At 39.5% G+C, this 19500-nt stretch overlaps 1 protein-coding gene across 7 annotated transcripts in view; it reads right to left on the bottom strand.

The window, feature by feature from the left end:
* Positions 1-19500, bottom strand: part of KANSL1L (KAT8 regulatory NSL complex subunit 1 like) — a 61499-nt gene that overhangs the window by 8109 nt on the left and 33890 nt on the right. For all 7 annotated transcript variants that reach the window (XR_010368964.1, XM_064433711.1, XM_064433713.1 and 4 more), the window contains exons 7-12: positions 9144-9303; positions 5841-5951; positions 5332-5466; positions 2874-2998; positions 2199-2323; positions 1294-1348 (exon numbers count right to left, since the gene is read on the bottom strand). Coding sequence is in view for 6 of the 7 variants with exons in the window: in XM_064433711.1 (XP_064289781.1) it covers positions 1294-1348; positions 2199-2323; positions 2874-2998; positions 5332-5466; positions 5841-5951; positions 9144-9303 (711 nt within the window). In the remaining variant the exon portion in view is untranslated. The remainder of the gene's footprint in view (positions 1-1293; positions 1349-2198; positions 2324-2873; positions 2999-5331; positions 5467-5840; positions 5952-9143; positions 9304-19500) is intronic.

Below are 19500 nucleotides of genomic sequence, written 5' to 3'. Positions count from 1 at the left end.
ACAGGCATGCTTCCTGCTGGCTGGGAGGGTACTAACCCAGAAGAGTGGGTGGAAGTGACATAAATTTGACCACAGACTTCACAGGAATTTCTCAATTGCTCATTGGAAAAGGCAGGAACAGAGTAAGCTTTTCTCTTCCTTCTAGCCCAAGAGTATGCTGCCAGATAAGTGAAACTACACCAGGTAAGGAGTTGAGACCATGATGTTCTCCTAAAGGACAGGTGATGGAGCAGGTAGCTACAGACCTATAAACCTCTGAGGAATTTGTGCTTTTGTGGAGGCTGTATTTTCTACCCCAGGAGAGTGACATAATGATTTGTTTACTGAGTTTAATGTAACCTTCTGCACTGCTACTTAAATGCCATTTTTTTCTACTGCTATAGCAACTTAAACTCTGCTGTAGAGATTCTCCCAAATAGCAGCTCAAGAACAGATAATGTGGATAAAGGCAGAAATACAAGTCCTACAGTTACAATTTGCGACAGTGGCAGAGACTGGAGGGAGATTAAAGATGTTCAAAGGACATAAAAATTGACAGGTTTCTGGAAAAGAGGCCACAAAAAGATTGGAAGGACAGAAAATCAGCCTAGAGACCAGACTTGCTGGCACATTCATCCCAAGGTTAGGAAATGCCTCAAACCCCTGATTAGGGGAGAAAGGGACCCCCAGCTTCAAAGTCCATGGACATTCCCTGAGGAAAAAGGTAGATTCTTATGTCTGGAGGAAGCAAAAACCAGCCTATGATTTGCAAACTTAGCTCAACAGGCAGGCAGGAAATGCTGAAATGACAATGCAGAAAAGTTTGGTCCCAACAGGAGCATTGCAGGAAAAAAATACTGAAAAGAAAACTGAAGAAACTTGCTGGACCCACAGGCAAGATTCCTGATTACCAAAGAGCAACATGCCATGGGAAGTGGCCATGGAAGAGAGGGTGAGAGGGAGGGACAGCACTGGTGGCCCCAGGAGGCAGTCACACAGGGACAGGCAGCATTACAGGGCTCAGGAGCAGGGTGGCACAGCCTGAGCCAAGGGACTCTCAGGAGCACTGACTGTGCAGCAGCAAGGGGCACCAGAGCCACACAAACAATGAACAGGTATACCTCCATTTCTATCTTCCATTGCAGGGACAAGACATATTTTCACAATTTGATACTTAATACTTTATTTTTGAAACTTGAAACTTACTGGGATTTGTATGAAGTTAGTGTTTTCAGAAAGAATATACCAATTACCCCAATTATATATTGTATCTACTTTAAATAAACCTAATGGTTTAATTAAAATACAGCTTACCTCTTCTTCATCTGTTTGAGATTTTTCTAAAGGTTGAAGTTCAACAACTCTCCAGCTAGAAATAAGACAAGGAAAATCAAATTAAGTTTAAGGTGCTGATAACAGACAGCTGAAATTTAAATGTTCCTTTCCCAACAAGGTATCTAACCTTTCCTTTTCCTAACACAGTCTTTAAGATATCCAATACAGTTTTAATAATATTTTTCAACTTAAAAGACAATAAAAAAGCAAATACATATTATGGATTTAAAGTACAGAACAAGTACATTTAACACTGCAGGCAATGTGCTAGCTACTAAAACACTGAAGTAAGCAGGGAAGATCAATTACCCTGGTTTTGAAATCTAAAGATGCTCTCTTTCTAAAACAAAGGAGAAAAAGGTCTCTAGAATCATGATTGTAGGCCTACATGGTATGGAAAGAAATAAGCTTATTCTACTGTATCAGAATGGCTAAATTTTAAAAAAAAAACAAACCCAAAAAACAACTAAATCCATTTCTGTTAATTCACAGAAAATAGTTTACTACTTTCTTATGAACACACAAAAAAAGACAGCAATCTCCAAAAAACTGTTCAAGAGCTCGTCAGCCTTAAGGTGTACCTTATTAAGGTATATTAAAGGCCATAACTACAATTAAGATGATATAAATCCACTTCTATTTTTAGCCAGTCTGTTCATCTGCCACATCCCTGTGCATATCAGACTATTCCTCCTGTGCTATCAGCTGTCCAGTCTTCCCACAACTGTGGTCACATGAAGTGAAATGCATAGATAACAACTCAAGTGCATGAAAATATCATCTTTAATACTGTAACATTTTGTAACTCCATGTAAATTATATTCTTAGTTAATGTTCTCATGTTCATTTTCATGTCTTTGCAATTCAAGAGGCTGTGAACAAACCTTGGAGTAAGGATTTCTTTGTACTGTAGTTTCTCCAGCTTTGAGGGTGCCACCAGTGACATGGGAATAACAATGTTGTCTATATCATAGGAGCTCTCACTTCTCAACCTCCTCCTGGAGTTATGCTGAATAATAAAATCAACACAAGAGAATCACCTCAAGTCATAGGAAATACATTTTAGCAGAGAAACATTAGAACTTCACAATGGAAACAGACTGTTCTAAAGTGCTTATTCATGTGTTCTTTGATGATGATTGACTCAGGGAATAAAGGAGTGTGTGCTGTCTAAACTGTGTGGGATGCACGTTTAAACTCAACTCTGCATTAAAACATGACAACTCACAGAGCACCAGTATACCACCAGGCTTACCAAAACCATGGGACCTGAATCTGAATATTGTTGTGAATTTTCCATTAATTTCAGTAAAATAGTGTGTTTCTGTACACTGAGCTGGAGTTCTGCTGCCCCTCAGTAAATTACATACCAGGGACTTTGCCTGTATTTCTGCACAAAGGCTTGTAATAGGGAAACTGAGAGTTAACAAATTTTGTGACTCTATTTGCACCATGAGGCCATTTTATATAGCTGCACCAAGAAAAAAAGGTCGTAAATATTAATTTGCACAACTCTCTGTTGATATTTCAGTTGAGACAGTGACACATTTTTGGTTTACCTGTGATGAAGTGCTGTGAGTGGGCCGAGACATGGCACTGACACTGCTTGTGGGAGTAAAACTGCTGTGGGACTCGGGCTCTGCATGTTGGAAGGAGAACGTCTCAAACCTAGTGCTGCTTTCCCCTGTCATAAAAAAACAGCAATAAATAAGACATACTGCATGTTGGCTATTAGACTGCAGAAATTTTTCCACACAGTAATAGTAAAGTCATTTCTAGAAGCCCACAGTGAGCCACTTACAATTTACTGGATACTAAAAAAAGCCATCTAAATAAACATTTGCTATTCATCCTGTCATTGTTGTTCCACGAAACTCATCCCTCTTTTTCTAGGAAGGATTTCTTCTCATGGAAACAGCTTCATATGGGCAAATCCTGACTTTTTTTTTTTTTTCAGGAGCTGTCAGACTACACTCACAGCAAATACAATCTGATTTAGATTCCTCCTGTTCCCCAGCAGCAGTTGGGGAGCATTTCACCAGTTCTCCTGGCTGTTTCTTCCTTAATAAATGATAAAACTGGCAGCAAGGGTAACCAAAAATATCAGTTTAGATCTCCAAACCAACAGCAGTTTCTTCTGATTCATTGCTCCAGACAAATTGTAATTCCTATTTACCAGTACCAGTATAAGCAGTATTTAGAGGGATTCACAATTTAACCACCTGTTCTCCTTTCCTTCTACCCAATTTCCAGTAAGAAAGGAGAACTCAGCCTTAATATACCAATGAACAAAAAGAATGAGTATATTTCAACATGGAAAAAGAGGTGAGACTGATCCTAGAGACTGTATTACACAGGCTGGGTCAAGGTAATGAACTACCATCTCCCAGGCAGCTCTGCACTCCCTGGCACACAGCTTTTATTTTTGGCCTTGTTCATTAGGCTGACCTTCCTCATGGATAATTTCTCTTAGACAGAGCCCAAATTAGGAATAAATATGTAGTACTAAACCCATAGCACTAATAAGCTAGAACTTGTGCTCCTACTCATGAATGCACCACAGAACAGTTTTCTGGCTCTGGGATGATCCTCATGATATAAGACTGCTTTTTTGGTTCCATTTATAAAAAAACTAAATACTATTGTCAGAAGACTAATGGTAACTTGAAAAGGTTTACAGCAAGATGTTTTCTCTCTTATTAGTGCTCCCAAGTAACTCCAGCTGTTGATCTCAGTGTTCATGACTACACTTTGGGAAACTGAGAAAGTCAGCATCCATCTCTTGGGGACCAGCAAATGGAGCAGGTGGCATGGGAAACAGGATCACTGGTGGTGAAAGGGGACAGGGCACAGCACCCCCTTGGACACGGGCACAGAGGGCAAGAGAAGGCTGTACAGCAAAGCCAGGGCTGGACTGCACCAGGGGAAGCATTCAAAGGACAACCCTCACCTAAATCCAAAGCAGTTTTCAGTGTGCCCACACACAGAATTTATTCTCTTCTAAGACCTCCTAATTGTTTGGGTGGTCTTGCTTTGGGGTTGTGGATTGTGGGTTTTGGGGTTTGTTTTAATCCTAGATCATAATTTTTTATTAATTCATCTCTGCAGTAGTTCCTGTATCTCCACCTCTAGTGAAAGATTACAGTTTTGACTGGATATGCACCACCAGTTAATTTCTCCACAATGTTAACTGATCATTTATACTTTTTCATTCTTTCCTAAGGGAAATTTTAAACAAATATGCTCTTGCTCCGTGACTTACTTTCTTCAAATGACTTGTGAAGAATTTTGCCAAAGGTTTTCCAAAAGTTACATAAATGAATCTGTACCAGAATCTGTTAGGCTTTACATTCTAACAGCCTGGAGAGGTAAGTTGCCATTTATCTTAACAGTGGTATGATAAATTTTGTATCCCTACAATTATCACATTATTCTACAGAACTTTTAGGGCACTTCCTATTAACTTACCAAGTGCTGAAGTAGAGATTCAGTGGCTTAAAATAGAACAGTAACAAGGGTAAAAACACAGTAAGAACTGGCTATCCACAAGTCCTCTTAGAAGTCTGGAAGGGATCCAGAGCCACCAATGACAGTACACAACAAATGAAATACAGTGGACAAAGATGCCAGGAATAGTAAATGTTTCATTGGGCACATGACGTAACAGATAACTTTGCAAAGTTTATTTCATTGACTACTATTAAAAAAACCCTTTTGTACTAAGAATGACACCCAGTATTAGAAGAACACAGCTGAACTGCTGAGCAGTTTCCTTTAAGAGTACTCCAAAAATAAAATATAGCAGCTTGTCTCATTCTCTATGTACACTTAAGAAGAAAGATGATTACTATGCTTTAAAATAGCAAATTATTTTCATGGTGTTCTAAGGCTGTTTCTTTGTAAGTTTCATAACAGTATCCTTTTTGGAGACAACTCAATTCTCAGAGCCCAGTGATATTCATACAGTACATATTTTAAAAGATGTTGTAGTCTCTTGCAATGCTATTCTTCTCTTACCTACTGCTGTCTCACTTAGATGTCTTTTCTTTCTTCCTTCTGATAGCTGGTCAGGTGTTCCCAACACCAACTGAGATTTGGAATTAGACAAACAGCCACTGCTCCATTGTTTGACAGAAACATGTGGATTGTAGTCTGTAACAGAAAAAGCACTTATGAAGTTGAGAAATTACTTTTCATCAGTACAATTTACAGGAAATCTCAACTGCTGAACTATTTATAATAGCCCCAAACTTCTGATAGGAATCCAAATAATAACAGGACTGCAGTCAGGCACCTGGTCCAAACTGCCCCTACTTGCAGTATCCTCCTACAGCTCTGGTGGGATCATCTCAGTGCAAATTAGGGACAACCTGACACTGTGGTCTGAGAAGAAATTTTTCTTCCACCTAAAGCAGCATTCAGATACCTTCTCTGATAACCTGCTTTGTGACAAGTTTATAAACTGAACCTCTTCATGGCAGAAAATACTGATGAATGAAAAAGCTAAAACATTTTTCTTTACATACCATTGTCAGCAGATACTTTAAAGTCCCCTCCCAAAGATGAGGTATCAGCAGGTTCTCCTTTGATGTCATCCTTCCTTAATAATGTTTCAAAGTATATGTGAAGAGGAATATCTAATAAAAAAACCAGAAATCCAAAGGAATAGCATCTGTATTAGAAAGATGGCAACCTCTGAGCCAATGAATTCTGCATCATCACTAGAGCATTGATTCACCCATCACATTCAACATCATCTGTGAGCACCATTGCTAAGGACTGAAACAGACTCTGGAGGGTATTGAGTGAGAATAAGACTGGGGTCTTCCCTCTTGACCAGCTCCTGCACAAAACCCAGCAGAGCAGAGAGCACACAGTGCACTACTCCTGTACCCAAGAGGCTTCAGCCTTTTGGGTACAAGTCATTAATGCTTTTGGAATTTGTTACTGCTGGGAGCCTAGAAGTGTTTTTAAGGTACATTCCCTCTCTGTCTCCCTGGAAAAGTCTACAGCAGGGCAATGTAATTAATTTTCTGATTGGAGTTCTGATGCAGAATTCGCCTGCCAAACATTTCAAGTGATCAGGAATCTACCCACTGCTGTAAGGCAGGGAGGCTTAAAAAAAACTATGAAAAGCCTTTCTGGAAAAAAATACAAAAATGAAGGGAAATGTAATTGAAAAAAGTGTCAATGTAGTAAGTAGGCTTGACAGCTAGCACATTCCGAATGAGAAGAGGACTGTGGGCAGGCCCAAGGGTGGGCATTAAACTACATCCAGGGCATGCCAAGACAAGAACTTTCAACATTATTTTGCTAAATAAAAAGAACTGTTTTCTTTTCAATTTGATATGGATCTAACTTGATTGCTTTATCTCAACACCCCAAGGTTTTTGCTGTGTTTCCTACTCTACTTCCAAGTTAAACAAAGAAGGTCTGAAAGGTGTATTAGTCACAACATTTAAGTAAAGAGAGAAGCAAAACATTTCTCCAATTTTGTTGGTCTTTTGGTTGTTTTTTGTTGTTGCTGTTTTTGTTGTTGTTTTGGGGGGGGGTTTTGTGTGTTTTTGTTTGTTTGCTGTTGGTTTTGTTTGTTTTGGTTTTTAACCTGGGAAACCACCTGGGTGACCCAGATTTTTTACCATCCTGTATCTTCATTGAAAGGGCAGGAGTGCTTGTTTCAATCAATCCACAGCCTAGGTGCAGAAATACCAGAAACCCAAACTTCCTAGATACAAACTACAATTTTCCATTTATCAAGGTGCAAGTTGAAGGAGGTGCTGTTATGTTAAAGCAATACTGCAACCACTGACATATATTTAGTCAAGATCCTTGGTAATTTGAAATTTGTGAAAGAAAGACTTAGACACAGGGACAATTATGCTTCCAGAAGAGAGCACACTATGAGCCAGTCCCACTGCAGTATTTACTAGATTGTCTGCAAATTATGGTTCACCTTTAAAGCAAACCACATGAAAAACCAAGGAGATAGAGAACATCTGAGTCTTGAACTTGAATCCCTTCTTGCACGCATACACACAAAAAACCCCAAACTCCCAGAGTTCCAAAATGAAACAATGTATTTTTAACATACAGAGAAAATGAATGCAAAACCCTTTTCTTTTACTCTGCTGACAATTTTTATATATAAAGATGTGGGCACAGCACAAGCAGTATTTTAAGAGAAGTTATTGCTCTGGAAGGGGATAACCAAGAAATCTGCAAAGGAAACATGAAATGGAAGTAGGCTACAACTTGGAAAATTTCTACCATGCATTTATTCACAATAATGCTTTCACATGAAAGAAAATGTCAAATAGACTTGTCTTCGTGAGGAGGTAGAGACAGCAAGGTGCACAAAGTAAAGCATGAATCCCTCAAATGTGAGGGCTGCATTTGAACAGGAGATAGCAGCTCTAGTACTTCTTCCCTGTCTCAACTATTATTAGCAAGGCTCCTGGAAAAGAGAACAAATATTCCTTAAGAAATATTTTCTTGATACTGGAATGAAGCTAAAAACATTTTTCCTCCTCCATCCTGGCAAAGTGTCCAACAGTAGCCACAGCACAGTCCAAGGCTTTTTAGGCTTTTTATGATGACAAAGCCTTTTTTGAGAAAACAAAAGCTCCATGTTCTTGCTACACAGCCCAGTCTCCTTAAACAGGGAGGTAAGAATGAACACAAGGGCCACAGACCTTCCTTGAACAGATGTCTAAACCCCTGGGGTCCAACTGTGCTGCCAGAGTCACAGGGGAAGTGATAGTGTGTGTAAAAGAAAGAAGATTTAGGTGGTGTTTTTCTGTCCATGACAGAGTTCTGCTGACTGGGATGTTTGCTGTTGCACTCTTGGAGTGAGTGTTCCATTTCTCCTATCTGCTCCTACATTAATCTCCTCTTTAACCTATGCATGGGATGCCAACTGCCAGAGCTGAGGCTTTCTCTGGATTCCATGTCCACACTTGGGTATTCTCTACAGGCCAGTGACAAATTCTCCAAAACCAAGCCTTTATTAATTCCTGACTTTTTTATACGAGGCTGCAGTGTCTACACTGTCATTCTGGGAAGACAGTGGACTTGATTAAAGATTCAAACAGTTCCACGGAAGTCTCAGTCTCATCTCCACAATTATTCTGTGGCAAAGAAGTGTCCCCCCCCCCCCAACAAAGAGCAACATAATTCCTGTACTGGTCAGTAAAAATAGTTTTTTCCCAAAACAAAAAAATCCCACAAAAATTCAATCCCTTCTGCTGGTAACAGCATTTAGGCTGTTATTTTGAAGTCCCAAGTACTGCCAAGTTGCACCTGCACTAATTTCAGGGCTGAGTCACAGACAACATCCTCTACATTACCGTCCAAAAAGACTAAAAGATCAGATGACAAGAAACCATAAAACTTCAAAGGTAATAAAAAAGGATGACTGTCACAAAAATAATTAGAAAACCTAAATAAAGTTTTTTAGACCTAGTCCAAAGGGCCTGAACAGAAAGTTGCTTATGAAACCAATATAACCATGGTATTCTGTTGGCAAAAGCACCATCTCTAAAGGACTGACCCTGACTCAATCAGACACACCATGAGACACCCAAGCACAGCTTTTCTCATGACCAGTCATTCAAGGCTGTAAGCACATTGCTGGTATGAGAAACCTAGGTGTGTTTCAAAAGTCAGGATCAAGTAAAGATTTTCATTTAGTATAAACTCATGTATTTTGACAGTGTGAAGTATTCTGTTAAGATAACTAAGTCCTGAAAATCATTGAAAAGACAAGTCAGTCCACAACCTGTACAGCTGTCACAAGCACAAGCACTCTGTTAGGTCATGGCATTACTCACCTGAAGGGAATGATAAGACTGGATGGAAGGAAGAGTCCAGCTCTTGCACATAATCTAGGATTTTAGATTCTGTGCTGTACTCACTGCTGAAAGTGGAGGCTGGCACCACAGATGGAAACTGAGTTTTATATGGAAAGGAGGCATCTCTAGATGGAAAAGTCTGCAAGAATACACAGAAACAAAGGTCAACTTTTCCTTTCGTCATGTCCTTCAAATTAGAGCAGAACAGGAAAAATAGCCAACAAATCAACAACTCAGTGAGTGACACATTAATATGTGAATGGGAAGAATATTCCAACAATCTCCAGATAGTCTAAATATGACTTACCTTGACTTACTATGGACAACAGTGCACAATACAAGGAATACAAACTGCTCATTCAATTAGGACCAGGAAACAGCTGTCAAAGCTTTCAGATAAAATGTAACTCTTTCCAATCATTCTTTTGATCTATCCAATGACAAACAAACACCCCTTAAACTCTGATTCTAGGATAACAGGCATGTTATCAATGCACAAACAAACCTAACACCAGAATAAATAGAGGGGTCTCATTCATTTATTCTCTTAGTAAGATTCTCAGCATCAGTATCTCTAGGCACCTTGAGCACACACATTTTAATGCAAGAAACTATACTGAACATTTTGAGCATACTGTGTACTTACACAAACCAAAAAGGCAAAGTCTTTACCTTATTCTAATTTAAACATCAGATAAGCAACAGAAAGAAGACATACAGCAATAAACACAGAGAGGGATGCATTAAGAACTGATTAATAGGTAGTGAAAGGAATTACTAGAAAGAGGAAAGGCGCAAAGCAAGATTCATGTAGCTGCTTGGCTGCAAAGCTTGTTTAAGTATGGAAGGTAAAATGATGGATGGATAGAACGAGTAGATGTGAGACAGCAGGACTGAGGCAAAAGACAGGGTGAAAATGGGCAGGAATAAGCAGCAGAGTGCAGGCCACAGACTGAGCTCTGAAAGACAGAAGGAAAGAATTAAATGTGATGATACGAGACAGCAGCAAATAGTGGTCTGTGCTTCTGAACGTGCTACAAAAAGCACTTCAGGGAAATAATGTGGCATAAGCTACTTTCTTACTGGATGCTTGTGGTAGGTACCCTAAAGTTACTGACATTTTTAGAGGCTTCTATAGGTTTCTGATACTTTGTCAAATGCTGCAGATCCTGCAAATGGGAATGGAGAGAAAGGGACACCAGAGTACTTAGGGGGAATCTCAAGCCTATCACTGCACCATCAATCACATTTATCAACCCATGGGAAACAGTTCCAGTGTAAAAAACTGTAAGAATGAATGACATTTTCTTAGGACTTTTTATGGAAACATGTAGCATCAAAGGTGACACTCAAAGAACATTACTTGCATTTTCTGTATTTCTGCTTTCTGAATCAAAGACAACTCTTTCTCCTGTCTGAAATATTCCAGGCTGCACTTCAGCACTGGCATTCATGAATTAGTGATGCAGGGATTATATCTACCACATAAAATTCCCTCCACTTAGTCAAAGCAGTCCTTTTGCCATGTGGCATAAATATTCACAACCCACATTACCTCAGAAAATATTACATTAAGAAATTCCCCTTTCTTCTCAGATACTGAGTTCTCTATGCTGGTACTGTATCTCAGAAACTACTAAAATCAAGTAATCACATTATGATGCTGGAGCAGAGAACACAGTGATGGGGAGGGGAGGTTCTTGTATTTAACTTTCTTTTCCCCCCAGGAAAAATTTAGTAGCCCTAAATCCACCTGTATGCAAAAGTGCTTTCAACTTAACTTGGAAAGAATTATTTCCTAGCCCAGGACTCCTTCAAATCAATGTTCTGTTATTTTCCTGTGACAGACATATGGGACTCTTCATGTGTTAAACTTTAAATATCCATGAAGTGTTGGCAGAACTGGGTCCTGTGTTTGGAAACACTAGAGGGATAAATGCTAAAGTGAACTTAATGTTTCCCATTATATGGATCATTACACTAAAGTTTAAAGAGCTTTTAGGTACTTGCTCTACCTCAATGCACGAAGGACTTGCTTTTCAAAAATGTACAAAAGCATATTTCTTGTTGATATTTGGGTTTTAGAAATGAAGTAATTTACTAAATCTCTACTCTTTAAGCTGCAACAGCATCACTTTTGGCAGTTCTTTTTTTGTTAATATAAAAAAGAACAGTAGATAAATCTTTCACTCATTGTTTAAAAAGAATTTCCCAAAAACGAATCAGTAAAATTACCTAGAAAGTATACAGATAAGACCAAGACATCCAGACCTTTAGTCCTTACTCACTTTTTCTTGCTTTAATTCACTTTACCCAAACACATCCAGATCATTACAGCTGAGCCAGTTCAAAAACATGCATACATGGTCAAGCAACGTCACAGTCAAAATTCATTTTGAAACTATATTAAAATCCATTTGCCAATATCAGTAAGTGGAGAATTCTTCTCTTCAACTTGCCTGTGGTGGGAATTACAAAACCTTATGCCTGAATTTGTGCCTTGAATGCTCTGGCATCAACACCTAAGTAATGAAACCTTCATTAAGCCAGTTTGTAATCCAAAAGAAAATACAAACTTCATAGAAGGAAGAGCAATTTTATTTAAATGCCTGTGAGGCTACTAGGGAAAAAAAGCTAAGAAATTTGTCAATGTCTGTGTTCCTAGCTACCAGATCTGGTTTAAGATTCTGATGGAGTAGTCTTCCACTGGAAAATGCTGAATTAGTAAAATCATGATGTTTCTCAGAAATGCTGACTTAATAAACTCTTAATGAAAAAATTTTAGAAGCCCTTAGCACTGGAATTAAAGCATTTCACTCAAAGAAAGTGATTCAATTTTTATTGAAATAAAATGGAAGAATTGTTTATTGGAAAACTAAACTCTTCCTGCTTCCAATTCCAAACAGAATACAGTCTACAAACCAACTGCCTTACACAGCAGTCAATTATTGAAACTTTACACAGCAACAAAAAAAAATCCACCAAAACCCAGCTGAAAACAAGCCCACATGGCTGAATCCATTCAGGCACTGACACAGAACAGCATGGCACACAGCTTTCAGGAGACAGGCCCCTACAGCAAACCTGACCATGCCAACCCTTCAGAAAGCAAGAGAGATGACAAAACTCTTATAAATGTTCCCCTTTCCCCTTGCTATACCACACCTTGCACATCTCCTGAAACATTTTTCTTCATTACTGAAATACAAAACTTCATGCTTCCTGAGCTCAAGCAGATATGAAGGATAATATTACACAAAATTCATTGTATTAGAGAAAATTCACTGTATTTAAGAGGAAGTGAGGAGTGTGCAAGCTTTAAATATTCAAGTAAAATAGCAGCTCTGGTCGAAACTTATGAAACTTATGAAATGGAATGGTGTCAACCAACAGACTCTAATTGTCTAGAGTAATATGAATTTTGAACTGGGATTTTTCCTCCTTAGTACTGCTTTATTGGGTTACAGAAAACATAGAGAGTGATTAATTTTGATACTCAAAACAATTCTTGTGCTTGCTTGTGACAGACTGATGCATTAGACAAAGTAGAATTGGCTCATGCCTCTGTTCTTGAAAGGTCAGAAGGCAGAACTCTACTGGCCATCCCATCCTTCTGCAGAGAAAAAAGTGTGAGTTTATGAAACGTGACATAACTGAAATGTTTTGTGCTCCCAGTTAAAAAACTGTGAAGTGAATTCTCATTTTGTGGTTTCAGCTACTGATCACTAAAACTCCTACCAGTTCTGGAAACATGCCCAAATGTAACAGCACAGAGAGCCACAGTTCAATTATGCCACTGTGTCTGAATCCAGGAAGGTAATTAAATTAATTCAAATACACTCTGCTGAATACCTGTCACATCTGCTCCTGATTACTCTTATTAAGCCCAAAAAGGCAAGGAAAAATGCATTTATTCTCTCTACAAACACACTCTCAGGAGTTTTCAGGGATATCAAAGAAGAGCTATCTCCCTCAATATTAAAAACTGTTCTTCAGTAAACGGGTAGCAGAGATTTAACTATGGGCCTCAAGAGAACCTCTGTGTGGGTGGCTGACAGCTCACCTTTGAACACCAAACACCAAACACATCACACACTGACTCAACACCCTGCTCTGAGCAGAGCTGTGCCCCTCTGGCAGAACACACAGCTCCATGAAACCTTGTGCTTCACTGTGGAAATGTGCAGGTCTCAAGTGCAGAGTGCTTTTGGGCAACACACAATACACAGACACTGAAGGTTAATCTGAAAGCCCCCAAGAGCTTCTTTCTTATTAACAGGTAGTGGGAAAGAGGGTGGGAAAAGCATCTAAGGCATCCCTGCATGGGAAGGTGCACAACAGATGGTGCTGACACACACACACACATCCCTGCCACGTGTCAGACCCTCCCCTCCAGATGAAGTTTTTCTAGAAGTCAAATGGATGTGCTTTCCCATGCATGTCAGACACAGGGATGCAAGCTGCCCCAGGATGTAAAATTCACCTGCCTTGGCCCCTCTAAAGTTGCCAATAAACTGGCAGATCCTATGGCAGAGACCAGTTTTTTCCAGGAAGAGAAAGAGAGTTTCATAAAACACTAATGAAAACTTACTCAGCATCCAACTTGTCACAAATTCAGATTTTTTGGTCAGTATCCTACAAGGAGTGATAATTTCTACTGTTCCCAGATATCACCCACCTCTCCTAAGCATACATGGAGTTTAGTTTCTTTAATCCTGCAATAAGCAATGGGACTTTCACCTGCCCTATAGAAGTGCATGCTGTCTTCTACATCCTGAAACAAAGATGTTTTGTTCAACTAGAAAATCGATTGAAAAATCAAGGTTAGTGCTCAATCTTTGACCAGTTAAACCAAAAGAAAGATATATTAATCTACAGGGATATCTTTCTTCTCAAAAACATCAGAAATTAAGAGTAGATGTGATCAGTAAAACACCACAGAAATGTCAGCACACTAAAGGTGCAAGACTGTGGAAAGCATGAAGGTTTTTCATTCTGACAAAAAAAAAGAGACAGAATTCACAGGCTCACTGGCTTGCCACAAACCTCAAAGGATGGATCTAGTTCTACTGGCAGTATCACAGACTTGCAAAGATAGAGATGTTTGTCCCCTTCCTTTCTGCCTTCATGCCTCCCTCCCTCAGACAGAAGTCTTGTCACACATTCAGAACAGCTGAATGTGTATGAGAAACTTTTTTTGCCACTCAAGTTTTCATTGCTTTTTAACTAACAGAAGGCCTTCTTTTTTAACATCCAGGGTTAAAGCAACAATTCAATTAACTATTATTTTCACCTACAAACTTGGTAACCAAGGGATTCTCCTCCCCAGACCACAAGACTGACATATTTACAGAGGTACCACACCATGTGCACTGAACCAGTTTGCAGGAGACTTGGCAACAAAACAACATTTTTTCAGAAGTCAGCAATGCCAGGAAACTATGCTGAAGCAGGTGGTGGAGCCAGTATCTAGGGATACCAAGGAAGAGGATGACAACCAGTAGACTCCACTCAGTACAACTTCTTTCCTCCCAGGTACAGACCCCTAGCAAATAGCAGACATTTAGCAAGTCAGATAAAGGCTATGCATGCTGGATATAATACAAATGATATATGTGTATTATATATAAATAAAAATATATACACACTCTTTCCAAAAACCTGAAAATGAACAAGAGTTGGGGAAAGACCCAAATGTATTTATCAAGTGGCATCAACAAAAAATACCACTGGCACTAGACATGGACTGGGAATGCTCCTGAACACAGAAATCATAGAACCAGCATGAGATTTAAATCAAAATAAGAAACTCATACCCTACAATTTAAATACTTCTCTCCTGTCTGCCTTGGAGCCTTCTGGAGAAGCACTCACTTTTTTTTTTTTTTACTTTTTTTTTTTCCAAACCACTAAATGAAAGCAGATATTCTTCTGTTCTTACTTAAATCCCAATTGAGACTGCAGAGAAGAAAATGGCAATATGCAACTGCAAGAGTTGGAAATGTTATACCAACTGTTTGCCTGTGGTATCCAAAATGTAAGCTTTTGCACCTCAATTCCCAACTTTCAGGATGCTGGCACCTTTGTAAATTTGAATTCCATTTTCTCCACATGCCTCAGTCCTCACTAGCAACTCTTTCTCCAGCAGGTGGAATGCAATTACAATGAGAATTTTAAGATTAAAAAACCCCACCATGCTCTACAACTCTGCAAAGAAACAGACAGGGACAAAATTGATAGTACTCCAATCTCACTGCTCTATTGTCTCTTACCTTTATTTAGAGCTATATAAAGGTTTTATAGATTAAAACAGATAGCATCAATGACATCTCTTGGCAAAACATGACTTGAAAAAAGTGGAATTAATATCCTTTGTTAGGATATTAAATGAGAAACTAACAAAATACATTGGCAAAACAAAATCTTTGTTATTAAAAAATCCTGTGGGAAGTCACACAGATAAAATAGCAAAAAAGAAAACATCAGGACCCGTCAGCTAAGCAAACTTCTCTGAGAGTTTCTGACTAGTACAACACTTGTCTGCTTTTAAAACTTTTAGTATGTCACAGATAATTTAGTTCCTTCAAGTGCAGACAAAAAAATAGCAGGGGACAGAATTACAATTTTCCTCACTACAGGAAAAGCATTTGCAGAAGCACAAGGCATTAGACTGGAGAATCTGAGGTGGGGGAGGAAGGCAGTTATAAATTCAATAACCACTGAGAAATGACTCAATAGGTGTTGGTGTCTTACAGTCCTGACACTGATCTGCTACTTACAGACTTCCTGGGTTTTAATGTTTAGATACTTCTGGCTTTCTTTCTTAGCATTAAAACTACATGACACACATTTTATAGGAGGAGACAATGACCCAGAGGTTTTGACTTGCCAGCTGTAACAATGCAGACGAGGGGCAGATCCAACATTTTGTACACTCCACTCTCAGACTTCCAACTCCCACCTGCAAACTTTGTCTCCTACTAGAACACACCTGCAGCTTACTCCTTTGTGCTGTTCTGCATGCAAGTTTTATCATTCATTCATTCATGCAAAGGCTCATGCTGAAGAAATGCACCACTACAATTGTGTCCTCTAGACTGAAGCACAGACTGCAATCCCAGGGTTTGTTGTGCATGACTCACAATCAAAAAATGGCCTAAGCTCTCACAAAGCTGTTTAGATAAAGAAGAAAGACACAAAACAGATCCCAGGGCCAAATGATGACTCAGGGATCATCTTGTGGTACTTAGTTATTTGGAATTACAGGACCAGCGGATTTGGCCCCAAAGGCTGTTTCAAGTTCCTGAGGATATTGGATGGTGGCAGATAAACCAAACACTCTGCATCCTGTTTTATTTATCTGAGGTCTATCTTGCCAGTCTGGAAGGTCTTCTAGAGTTTCACAGACTTCTGCATTTTCTTTTAGATACTACCCTGTGTAAGCATCATTTAACTAGCACAGCAGGGGAAGGTGCAGTCCTTTTCAGAAAAGAAACAGCAGAGGACAATATAGGGCATCTCTCCACAGGCAACAGAGGCTTCTAGGTCATGCACACTCACTGTAAATGTATGTGGCATGGCAGTAGATAAGAGAAAAAATGTGGCTGCCTTCCCAGTGCCCTTATGAACTAACAGATGGCATTGCAATTCACAGTTTCATACTCTACTTTTCCTAACGTGGATGTTAGGGGGGTGAGGGAGCTCATTTGGGAGAATGAGCTTCCCAAATGAATCTGAAGAGATGTGAGGGATGATACTCTGAATGCCATTCACGTGCACAAAAGGGTACAACCAGTCATTGCAATGAAAACCCAACTGCAAATTCCTCAAAGCTATCCCAGCATTTCTTAATGTCCCACACATACAGGTCTGCATTTTACTGTGATTCTCTGGTCGTGATTCTTTAGTAACCATCTTGCTCAAAATTAGTCTGCAGAGCAACATCTTCCCCCAGCACTGCCAGGCACTGCTCACTGGCTGCTCAAATCAGGCACCACCAGGAGCTGCAACATTCAGGACATTCAGTTTGCTCCTCTGATTTTGGCAAGCTGGAATTTGCCACATAATTCCACATCTGCTGCAAGACTCCCAGCTTGTTTTCAGGCCAGTGATGTTAAAGAAATGGGGGTCCTCACAGATTGTGGCACCAGGGGTTACATAAATATGTTAAATTTGAGGAAATATGGGAGAGGCACTTGCTACAGAAGGCACACTAATGTTACATTAAAAATCCAACTATTTCCTATATGCTAAGAAGTTACTCATTTTTTCTGTGAAAGACCAGAGGAAATTTGCTGGATTACTCTGGGAAATATAAATACAGAGAAAACTAGGTATCAATCCCAGAAACCATTCCCCATTTTGCATCCTTACCCTTAAACATCTGCCTAATCTAGAAGCCAGCCTGGGCTGATGGCCAGTGCTCTTTCATTACAGGATGAGCAATCTCATCAACAGCTGGGTAACCAACTGTAGCAAGTGCAGGACTAAGAAAGTGACAGAGCCCGTTAGAGTAAGATTTGTTGAATGAAATGATACACTGCTGATGATTCTTAATTTAAAACACTGATACTGACTTAGGTTTGATTGTCAGAATGTGCTGGAAATGTCCAGTCTAATTTTATCACTTACTTCCTCAGCAGAATCCCTGATTCTTTGTTTTGAACCAACACTGTGTGAGAGGCTTTGTTCCCTGCTTTACTTTAATTTTCAAAACTTAACTGAGTTTGGCACTTGCATGATGACTGGAGCTGACAAGTCAATTGCTGTTATAATTTCTTATTTTCTCAAGAAGCAAGAGCTGCAGAATTTATCTGTAGCCCATGATGTAGTTCTCCACATTGCCTCTTTGCTAACTTTCCCATAGAAAAGACATTCAAAAGCAGAGCCTAAACACAGAGCTCAGAGCTGCAGTAAGCATAAATAGCATTCCCTACAGGACAGTGTTTTACCCCACTGTCTTTGGGACATCTCTGCATTTTGGTACAGAGACATTCAAGCTGGGTTAATATATGGCACCAGAGATGTCAAGAGTATGGAGCAGACACACAGTTGCACCAGCTCTGATACTTGAAGCCTTAACTAGTAACCTAAAAATGTACTTTTTGCTTCCAGTCTACAGACAAAGGTTAATTATAAATCTTTCTTTGCAGCCTACAAGTCAGGGTAAACTATCAAGCATGCAGAGCAGCTAAGCTCTGTATCTGGCTGAAGGTAAAAATGTAAACTCTGCCTTGAACTGCTGTCAGGCTACAGACATGGAGTTTCTGATCACAAACCTTTACTGATATTCTCAGAACTTCACTAAACAGCTCACTTCTCAGAACACAGAGACACAGGCAGTGCTTGTAGAAATATGAAATACTTGAACCTGCAGGACAAGAGGCTTCCAGAAAGCCCTGCTATTTAGGAACTGCATCTGGAGTGAAAACCCTTCATGTTTAAGACAAAGAAAGGGAAAGTCCTCGAGTCTCTTGCTGAGGAGCTCTCCCCACAGCTGCAAGAAGCAGTTGGAGCCACAGCATGAGGTGTCCAACCTCTGTGACAGAATTGCAGAGCAAACAGTAAGTCCAAGCCACAACAGCCCCCTTGGTCAATGCAAGGAAGATGAAAAGGCTAACTAGAAGGCAGAGCTCCCAGCCCCACTCACCATCCCCCTGGCCCAAACCTTCCAGGCAGGCTGCCAAGTCTTTAAGCCCCACTGCCAGGAAGCTGCGAACTCAAATGAAAAAGAAACTGGACAGTTTTTCAATAAAGCATCTTGCTAAAACTAGGACACCTCTGCCATTCTGCAGAGAATGCTGAATCAGCACAGAACATCCTTGCATGGGAAATTGCTCCCCCGACCACTGGCACACTTAGTAAATCCTAGACAGTTAGCTGAGGAGACATGGAGATTTCCCTCAATACTACACTGAAAAAGTAAAATCAAGAAATTAAAACCTCTTGGGATTAGCACTGCTCTGAAGAATGAGTTCATATTCTCTCTGCTCCCAAATTACTGTTTCTTTAAGCACCACAGCTAAACTCATTATATATTCTTACCAGCAATATGCTATTAATATCAGATGTGAGCAGACACACATTGTCTTGCTCAGGACAAGGCTTTTTTTCCATTTTAAAATATTAATTCCTCTGTAACGCAGAAAGTTCTAGGAGTTCTAAAGCACTCTTTAAGTGTCATGAAAAAGGCAATATAACTAATGAGAAACAGCAAAAATGGAAACAAGATTAAGATATTGCAATTCAATTTCCTAGAAAATAATGTGCCACCAGCTGTGTAAGCTTTCCTGTAGCTAAAACAAATATTCTGAAAACAAGCAGGCAGATGCTTTAC

Source organism: Passer domesticus, chromosome 10 (genome assembly GCF_036417665.1).
Source record: "Passer domesticus isolate bPasDom1 chromosome 10, bPasDom1.hap1, whole genome shotgun sequence".
Lineage (NCBI taxonomy): Eukaryota > Metazoa > Chordata > Aves > Passeriformes > Passeridae > Passer > Passer domesticus.
The sequence above is the reverse complement of the archived record's forward strand: the minus strand, read 5'-3'. Positions and strand labels throughout refer to the sequence as shown.